This window comes from Dermacentor albipictus, chromosome 1 (assembly GCF_038994185.2).
Source record: "Dermacentor albipictus isolate Rhodes 1998 colony chromosome 1, USDA_Dalb.pri_finalv2, whole genome shotgun sequence".
Classification (NCBI taxonomy): domain Eukaryota; kingdom Metazoa; phylum Arthropoda; class Arachnida; order Ixodida; family Ixodidae; genus Dermacentor; species Dermacentor albipictus.
Window position 1 is genome coordinate 471,701,039 of NC_091821.1, and position 9,710 is coordinate 471,710,748.

Here is a 9,710-nt window from a genome sequence, read left to right on the forward strand (position 1 = left end):
GAAATATGGACACCGCGCGGAACATTACCCGAGGAATGGACTACCGTTCACATTGGCCCAATACCAAAACCGCGAAAACCGCGCAGGCTCGATCAGTTACGACCGATCTCGCTCACGTCTTGCCTGGGCAAACTTTTTGAACGAATTGTACTCACTCGAATAGACAACACATGGAAGAACATGGACTGCACCCTAATTCCATGTGCGGATTCCGGAAAGGCATGTCAGCACAGGATGTCTTCCTCCTCCCCAAGGAAGAAGTCCTCAACCCACAACTGGGCAGCAACAACAACATACTCCTAGCCCTCGACGTGGAAAAAACCTTTGATAATGTAGCGTACGAAACCATCCTAGATGGCCTCGCCGCAATAGGATGCGGAGAGCGAGTGCGAGCGGATGGATGCGAGGTGCGATCGCGCAAACAGCTCGCTTTTCCGTTCGTTCGGTCTGGCTGCGACGTCACAAAGTAGGCCGTCCGCAAGATTTGTGAGAACGGGAGGGAGAGCACAGCCAATAAACGAGCGAGCCCAGCCCCGGAAGTTTGCGTCACCAGTTTGAGCTTCGATCGGGGACGATACATTAAGTGCAGAATGTTTGCGATGCTTTAATAATTAAACACGTAATATAAGAAAAAGATTCTTACTGTTGCAACATATAATCTGCCTCGGAAATCTCATGCGAGAGCAGAAAACTAATTTAAGCGGCATATATTTTGGTTTAGTCCGCTAGGTGGTATCGCACACGTCAAAACAAATTGGCGGGAGCGCGCAGTTCAATTGCAAAATCGCTGTTCGTCAGTTGCCAAAATGTCGTCGCACAAGAATGTCAAGCTTGGCCCTCACGTGTCGCCACACCAACGTGAACTGTTGGTGGCGTTTATGGAGGGCCATCCCTATCTTGTGCGGGCGTCGTGTGCACTCACACCGGAGTGCACGGTGGAGCGGAGGCGGCAGCTTTGGAGTGAGCTCGCCGCCCTGCTGAACACTGAGGGCCCGGCCGCCAAGACAGCCGAACAGTGGCAGGTCTTTTGGCGGAAAGAAGTATTTCTTTCCCGCCGAGATGCCGCCACAGCTTCCGCAAGTCAAAGGTGAGTGCGAGGAGCGGTTCTGTTGCTCGCGATATTTACAATGCTGTCCGTAATTGCAGCGGCACGGGTGGTGGCCGTCTGCCCGGCCTTCGTGGCCGTATCATCGCCCTAGTGGGCACCTCCACGGTGACCGGAGTGTGCGAGGCTTTTTACCAACCACTCGACGAGGTAAGCCATTGACTACGCACCAAAAAAACGGGAGGACGCGGCAGTAATTTACAGTAGTTGCGCCGCGTATACTGCATCGCGTAAGCAATGTTATACCCCAGTCACGCAGGCCGCTTCCTTCGCAATCGCGCCCAGTTTAGATGGAATTTCTCGACAGCCACTGGCTCCTTTCTTCATTCCGCGAAGGGAGGCAATAGAAATAGAGAAATTTTGCCCCGATCGGGATCGATTCAGATCAAAAGTGCCTGCGTGACACTGGTATAACAGAAATAGTTTTTCTTCCTTTATGTGCATGTGTTTGCTGCTGGCATGCACAAGATGGTTTACTACTGGGATTTCAAGAGATTTTTTTCTGCTGTCATAACTCTATGTTAGTGCACATTGGGAGGAGCAGATTACGCAAACTTGACAAAACTGCTTCTTCGCATCTTATACATAATGCAGCCCGCCATGGAGGTGACCGTGGAATCTGTGGGCACCACCGCAGGAACCAGTGGCCTTTCACGTGAAGGTAAGCTTTTGCTCTTCCCTGTTGCCTTCCTGTTTGTGGAATCTGTTTCGTATATAAGGAACGCAAACTATTTCTACTCTAACCGTTGAGTGAATGTACCCTCTATAACCAATATAGGAGCACTGCAGCAGCCAGGAGTGGGCCCTCCAGCCACTGCACAGCCTGCAGCTGGCCCTGGCGGAGTGAGAACCAGTAAGTGAAAAGGAAATATCCTGCAATGTCACAGCTTGAATGCACTGGACGTAATGTAGTTGTGTGTTTAGTTCATTAAAAAGTGGTACTTTTTCCAGGCTACCAACCCCGGGTGCAGCGCCGGTCGCGAGGCCCTCGTCGGGCGTCCCACCGGGACGCCTTGGTCGAACGGCTCGCGGATGACTACGCCAGGACCGTCGCACAGAACGACGAGACAAACGAAGTGCGTGTGCCCTTGCCTGCTTTATATGGTGGAGCGTAATAGAATGACAGTAGACAGGTGTAACATTTTTTTAGCAATTTGATGAGCTGCACAGGTCACTAACTCACATACATGGCTAACACGTGTTTCAATAGCTGAACTGAAAAAAAAAAGACTAAGGGAGACGGACGAGAACATCATCATACATTACGTACATGGTCATAAACACGGTCACTTGCAATCATTAACACAATGTAACAGCTTCAAACACAGTAATCACTGCCATTAGCATTTCTGCAACAGGCAATAACTGGGTGGACTAGACAACAGGGACACTTGCAATCAATCACACAATAACAGCTTCACACATTCCTATTTCCACTAAAGCTCTTTCTTTTGAGCAGTTTCATAGACATGGCAAGTTGCCTGTAATTAAATCACTTGTTTTAGAACACTGCCTCATATGACTTACTCGTTTCAAACCTTGGCCGCCCACCTTCAAGTATTACCTAATGAATTTTTCCGCATATGCTGTAATTGCACCACACACATCGGATTGTGCATGCTGATTGTGATAGTTCTCCCCCATCACACAAAAATATTCATGTCTGAAACATTTTTCCCAAGGCAGCGGCGTAAATTGAGTGGCATATGTAAAACACCTAAAATGCTCTGGGCCCTTCATCTTCATAATTATTTGCAAAGGCGGCAGCTAACTCACAGTTCAAATTTAGCTTGCACATCGCCGTAAAGTTTCCTTTATTTTGACGCACTTAGAAACACTATAGCTTGCATAGTTCATTGAGGACGATGGAGAACACAAACCTCAATAAACTATTGAAACATAAAAAAGGAGAACACTGTTAATTAATGAGTTGCAATGGTTGTAATTAAGGCAGTAAGAGGAAAACTTTGCCACACAATACACTCAGGACTGTGGCTATTTCCACAAAGTTTGAAGTTGCTAACTTGTTCTGGAAGGCTGGGAAACATCACATATAATGGCAGTGCGACAGCTTGCAATGCTTGAATAACAATTTATATACAGGGTCCAATACATGCTTTTGCAACAAAATGCAACATAGGGCCTAGCATTCTTTGCTACAGTGATACATGTCAAGGTCGCTTGCTCATTTGCAATCCCAAACTTATTGCTATGCCATCTGTTAGCTTTCCGGCGGCTCGACAGCATAAAAGTACATATGGTATTGATATTTCTTTGCACAACTACATGAAAACCAACAACAAAAAACAGATACAATGGTGCAGACAGACAACAACATAGAAAGTGTTTGTCCTTGTCCCCATAACTAATGAACATATGGTAATCTGAATGAGCATACATGCAGTTGAGCGCCTTTATACCTAAAGTGCTTGGGACCACCGAAATCATCCGTTTTACAGCTCACTTTGTAAACATTGTGCACAGCACGCCTCACTAGGAACCGACCGAACATAATTACTCTTTCGTTATGCAGGTCACTTTGCTGTAGAGGTGCTTGACCGATTGTGCGGGAATGGATGCTGATGTAATTATTTATTTCTAGCTCCTGCGTGGTATCCGCCAAGGCGTAGACCGGCTGGCTGCAGCTACTGAGCGGGTCGTGGCTGCTGTGGAGCGGCAGGCCGACCAAGTAGCGGAGGCACTGCGGCCAGTGGGGCAGCTTTCACAGCTCTTGGGCCAGCTGATGCAGGAGGCAGTGGCTGCAAGGAGGGAATAGACGATTTGAAGTTTTATTATTTATTACTTGTATTTTTTGTATTATTCATTATTATTCGTTCATTATTATTCGTTCATTATAACTTTGATCTTGTTTTGTACATTTGAAGTTTTATTATTTATTACTTGTAATTTTTGTATTATTCATTATTATTCGTTCATTATTATTCGTTCATTGTAACTTTGATCTTGTTTTGCACATTTGAAGTTTTATTATTTATTACTTGTATTTTTTGTATTATTCATTATTATTCGTTCATTGTAACTTTGATCTTGTTTTGTACATTTGAAGTTTTATTATTTATTACTTGTATTTTTTTGTATTATTCAATATTATTCGTTCATTATTATTCGTTCATTATAACTTTGATCTTGTTTTGTACATTTGAAGTTTTATTATTTATTACTTGTATTTTTTTGTATCATTCATTATTATTCGTTCATTATAACTTTGATCTTGTTTTGTACATTTAAATATTTTTTTAGTGATCTCTAAACTTTGAGATGTTACTCGAAGGTAGCAGAAATTAAATAGTTACCTTATTTCCGTTATGTGCACAAGAAATTGCATACTATTTTTGTAACTTTATTGTTAGTATGTTTTAGTATTTTTTAGCAAGTGTCATTAATATGTTTAGGGTGTTTCAGTCATATGAGTTAGGTGGCAGTCATGCTAGCGTTGCTCTTTCTGTACTCTGTGTTGTTGCACTGAGGTCCAATTTTTTTTATTGCAAGGTTCCATATCCAGTGTCTACCTGAAATCACTAGATGGCTGCTTTAGAATTGTGTTACACATTACATATAGTGAAGCTAACTCTTGATTTGGCGCCTGACGGGGATTCTCCAGCTAACAGCTGATGCCTTGTACGCGGAGAAAAACAGTATTAGTCATATTGTTTTCAACTAGGTCATGTTATTCCTGCCATTTATATCGAAGTACAGAATGCGTCAGGCTTGCATGATGCTTTTTATTTGTATGCTTACCACTTTTATAATGAGAGGGTAATAAGTGTTACATGAAGCACTTCTGGCTAGCCACATAGTCTCCTCCTGTGATATTTTTTTGCTACTACTTCCATGTAACTTTATATATGCTAAGCTACAGCTATGGAGTGCATTACTGTACCTGATACTGAAGAGTAGTTCAAGGTGCTGTGATATGTGACATACACACGTCCTGCAGGCTTCCTGCTACAGCAGCACGTTAGTCCAGCTCATTCTAACATATTTCGTCACTGTTACTACTTCAGATATGTTGTATTATATGGGGTGTATCTGAATGCAGAACATGTAGCGGCTGACATTTATCTGTATTTTTTGTGACACGAGGATGTTTACAAAGTTGAAACCATGGAGTACATTAGAGTAATACCATTTCCTTGAGCTACACCATGTCTTGGCTTTACTCCATGCTGGCTGAATATACTACATGAACAATGAGCCCGTTGCAGTGTGAAATGAAATGTTCTTGTGACGTTTCAATCTAGCTACCCAGCTGGCTACAGGGGTGGACAAAAATGTCGAAATGGCACGACATGTCTTCGTGCAAAACCTACCTCTGTCTGTTTTGTTTTCAAAATTCCCTGTTATAACAGAGTGTCATTTTGTATTTTGTGTTTCTAGTTATTTAAGAATAAAATTACAAAAGAAAAAAAGAACCCGGAAAAGAGATGCAGCAGCACACCCGCTCAGGTGCTTGTGCTGTTTTTTGTATTCTCCTTGAATTTGCGTTCCCATCAGGAACTACGTTGCCCAGCAACACTTTTTTAACGTCTCTCTTCCACTGTTTCTAAACCTTTTGTTACTGTGACACACCCTGTGAAAATCCGCAATGGAGATTTCAGTATTAATCAAAACAAATATTTTTGAAAATGCCTTGCATCCTTTTTATCAAGGGCGACCATTTCAATTTTTCAATGGCATTATGAGGTTTGCCTTTTCACGCCGATGTTGGAGAACTCACCTGGCTTTACGGTTGAGCCGCACGACGAGGCTGCTGTTGCTGCCTCAGCCGACGATGCAGCATACGCAGGTGAGTGGTACGCCAGCTAGGGGCCGCAGAGAACAGGTTGACAACCTGGCTCCTCATCTGCTTCGCCCTCATCAGCAGCTCTCTGGGCGTTTCTTGCCGGCAGGTGTGGTGCCCTTGAGACACAGGCAAGCCCTGTTGCAGCGGTGGCTGGTTGTCATCAGCCTCCTCATCACTGTCCTGCAGCTCCGGCTCCCCTGCCTTCAAAGCAATGTTGTGGAGAGCGGTGCAGGCTGCCACGATTGTTGCTGCATCCTTGGGCTCATAAAGGAGTGTCCGGTACCTTTGAAGGCACCGGAACCTTGCCTTCAAGACGCCAATAGCCCTCTCCACAACGTTCCTCATGGAGGCATGGGCCTGGTTGTAGCGCCCCTCCGGAGTGTCAATGCCTGGATGGCCTGGCACAGGAGTCAGCAGCCATGGCTCAAGAGGGTAGCCCGAGTCTCCTGCATGTTGGAAACATAACTGTGTAATATACTTCACTGATTGCAACATGTCTGCAGCACTCACCAAGCACCCATTCTCCACGTCGCAGGTTACGTGTGAGGCGGCCTAACAGTGGTGAGTGCCTCCACACGTAGGAGTCATGGCACGATCCGGGGAAACGGGGATCGATGTCCACGATGCGCATGTGGGCATCACACACCTGGAGGGCAGAACAAACGGGCGGAAAATGGTTCAGAATAAGCAATTTGAGCTGGAATATTCTCATATTTCACGTCATGCTGACAGATAAATAGTCTGAATGAAATGTTTTTGCACCAACATGATTTCATAATTCTTTCCCAGACACAGCTGCATTCTTTCCCACATTAGTAAAAAGCAATCTCCGAAATAGTCTTCTTTAATTATTGCAAGAAATGAGCAAAAAGCTACATTCACGAGACATTTGTGAATTAACGCTCATCATAGCCGCCTTGGTTGTTCAATGCGTACTCTTATACCCGTACCGCAAGGGCACTATCGATCAATTTGATTCGGTTCGAAATTATCAACCGCGATTACCTGCCTCCCGCAGCTTAAGCAAATGAGTCAATCTGGACCGAGAAATTAAATTCCGAACGGGTTCGATCACGATCGATATTGCTTTACGTGGTACCCGTATTGTACACACTACGACGGCATTACATAAACCCGATAACCTAATAAAAGATGACAGCGTGCAAAAAAAATGTCAGATCGTGAGTACTTACGATCATGGTATTCAAGGCGTAGAAGCCTTTTCTTGACATGAAGCCCGCGGTCTCGCCCGGGCTGAGTCCTTCGGGCTGTTTGATCGCTATGAGCGTCCCGTCGACGCAGGCCACTACACCGGGAATGCGGCCCCGATCCGCAAAGGCCGCCTTTGCAGTAGCCTTGCCGGCCGTTGACAACGGGAAGCTTACCCAGCCCTGTTGCCGGCCCACCACGGTTATTGCTTCCGCAACTGCGTGAATGCTTTCGCTCACGGAAGCTTGCCCCATCGATACGAATTCTTCGCTGCCGATGGATCTTTGGTAGCTCCCCGTCGCGAAGAAACGGAGAGCACAAAGCACCCTCTCTTGCGTCGTGATGCCACCGGTCCGAAGGCCACCGATGGCGTCTTCCAGTTGCTCGCAGAGCCAGCGCACAGTGCGCTTCGAGAGCCTGAAGTGGTCGCGGAACTCTTCCTCGGTAAGCTCGTCAAATGCGTCCCGAAAGATGCGTTGCCGAGGCTGCCCGAGCGACTCCAAAAGCGCGATAATAGGAGCGGCCATCGCGACTCGTGAGCACCAAACAAACCGCCGAACAATGAACGCGATTCTCTGAGCACAACGTGAAACGGCGAGCATTCTCGACAAATGCACTCGGATCAATCAAAATTAAAACAGCACTATTTATATTTATCACAGCGCAGGCGCAGCATTTAATTTCACTGTGATCACAGTTGTTTTCAATAATTAACATCGCTAACGTTCGGCGATGGCGGATCGCGTTTTAATCTCGAAAAACTCGACCCCCGCCAGGGCCAGCCATGTTCGGCGAGCGACGACATTATGAGCAGACGACAGGCGCATCGTCTGCTACTAGCGCTGCTATGGCAACGGCCATTCATTCTTCGAAGCGAATGCCCTTGTCGACCGTTCCACGAAAGCGGCCGTTTCCCCTCGCTTTTGGAATGATTGACAGGAGTGTGACGTAAACGCATTTTGTGGTCCCGCCCCGGCGCAATGGCCGCCGTGACGAAACGCGCGGGCGCCAACGAATCACGAGAGGGCAAGCGAGAGAACGGAAAAGCGAGCTGTTTGCGCGATCGCACCCCAGTACACCGTGGCTTTTCTCAGTCACTGCAAAGCCCGTATCGGCATAGCAGGCATACAATCAGACAAATGTGATCTACCGCAGAAGGGTACTCTGCAAGAATCAATAATATCTCTTTTCCTCTTCAACATCGGACTTAGAAAACTTGCTTTACAACTGGAAAACATGCCAAAACTCGGATGTGCCTTCTGTGCCGACGATATCACCCTATGGGCAACCAAGGGTTCATAAGGCGACAGAGAAAACACATTACTCACAGCTATCAGACACATCGAGTCACACCTAACCCCAGCAGGAATAATGTGTGCCCCGCACAAGTCGGAGTACCGTCAAGTCCAGCCCAAGCAAGCTAGGCATTATCGGTTGCCCGACATTGCCGGGCAACCGATAAAGTGCGCCCCGACAGCACGCTTATTAGGTATGCCCGTCCAGAAGAACAACGGCATAAAGGTAGCCTAAGAGAAATTAAGTCACGTTATAAGAAGCATCGCATCACTAATCGCCAGAGTAGCGTGGTGCAAAGATGCTTTCACAGAGGACAAAACCTTAATACTGGTACAAGCCCTCGTCATCAGCCGCGTCACGTACGCACTCCCGTGTCAAGTGAAGCGCAAAAGCGATACAGAGAGCATGGACACTCTCATAAGAACGGCGTACAAAACTGCCTTACAGCTACCGTAAAGCACAAGCACAAAGAAATTACTAGCGCTAGGGCTATACAACACCTTTGTGGAGCTAGCAAGTGCCACGCTCATAGCACAAAGACACAAAACAAAAGACACAAAAGGGAAGGCACCTTCTTCAACGGCTACGGTACCCACTGACACCTCAGTACTGCAAAGAAGAAACACAACTCCTGCCAAACCAAATTACAGAGAACATTGTAGTAGACCCTATCCCCAAGAACATGCACCCCTTCCACAATCGAGAAGAGCCAGATCATACTATCAGACCCAGATATCTGGATCAGACCCAGATACATACTACAGGGTCGCTAGCCCGTATCCCTCGTCGCCACGGCGTGGGCCCAAATGGACACTACACACTCGCCGTCGTCAATCAGGGGAACCTGGTAGCCTCTGCCTCCATCCGCGCCACATGCAGCGCAGCAGCAGAAGCAGCAGCGATCGCTCTCGCACTTAGCGACGCCGAGAGCAAGGGAAGGTCCGCCCGCGTCCTTGCGGACACACAAGCGGCTTGCCGTTTATACATGAATAGAACACTCCCTACACAAGCCATTCGAATCCTGGGCCGCTCACTAGAATGGACCAACGGTATAGTCTGGCGCCCGGGGCGCGAAGGCCTGCGCCGCAACGAAGAAGCGGACTGAGCAGCTCGAGGTCTCATTATGCAAGAAAACGTGAGGCGTGCATTCAGGACACAAGAGAAGGGAAGTCGACAACACGAATGCCGTTCGCCGGCGTTCGTGTTGTCGACACACACTCACTCACTCACGCAAGACACACACTCACTACGCGGTCTTGGGAGGCGACTCTTCGAACTGGACCTGGGAAGCCAACT

The 9,710-nt window shown here is 47.0% G+C and overlaps 2 protein-coding genes across 2 annotated transcripts in view; one reads left to right on the forward strand and one right to left on the reverse strand.

Annotated features, from left to right (window-relative positions):
* The window catches only part of LOC135908904 (uncharacterized), a 41,666-nt gene extending 37,785 nt beyond the window's left edge, over positions 1-3,881 (forward strand). Inside the window, exons 5-10 of the mRNA XM_065440738.2 lie at positions 799-1,087; positions 1,147-1,255; positions 1,700-1,766; positions 1,884-1,958; positions 2,057-2,181; positions 3,708-3,881. Coding sequence (XP_065296810.2) covers positions 799-1,087; positions 1,147-1,255; positions 1,700-1,766; positions 1,884-1,958; positions 2,057-2,181; positions 3,708-3,881 — 839 coding nt within the window. The remainder of the gene's footprint in view (positions 1-798; positions 1,088-1,146; positions 1,256-1,699; positions 1,767-1,883; positions 1,959-2,056; positions 2,182-3,707) is intronic.
* LOC135908881 (putative nuclease HARBI1) lies at positions 2,183-8,170 on the reverse strand. Its single transcript, XM_070532478.1, has 5 exons — positions 7,103-8,170; positions 6,420-6,555; positions 6,193-6,355; positions 5,844-6,110; positions 2,183-3,864 (listed from the first exon to the last, which is right to left on the reverse strand). Exons 1-4 carry the CDS (start codon positions 7,718-7,720, stop codon positions 5,984-5,986), a joined length of 1,044 nt encoding a protein of 347 aa, XP_070388579.1. The 5' UTR covers positions 7,721-8,170; the 3' UTR covers positions 2,183-3,864; positions 5,844-5,983.
* Positions 8,171-9,710: the final 1,540 nt, after the last annotated feature.

Coding starts and splice junctions, on each gene's coding strand:
- LOC135908881 (XM_070532478.1), bottom strand. CDS start 7,720: ATGCTCGCCGTTTCACGTTGTGCTCAGAGAATCGCGTTCATTGTTCGG. Junction 6,356..6,419: donor ACGTGGAGAATGGGTGCTTG/GTGAGTGCTGCA, acceptor TCCAACATGCAG/GAGACTCGGGCTACCCTCTT. Junction 6,111..6,192: donor AGGTTCCGGTGCCTTCAAAG/GTACCGGACACT, acceptor ATTGCTTTGAAG/GCAGGGGAGCCGGAGCTGCA.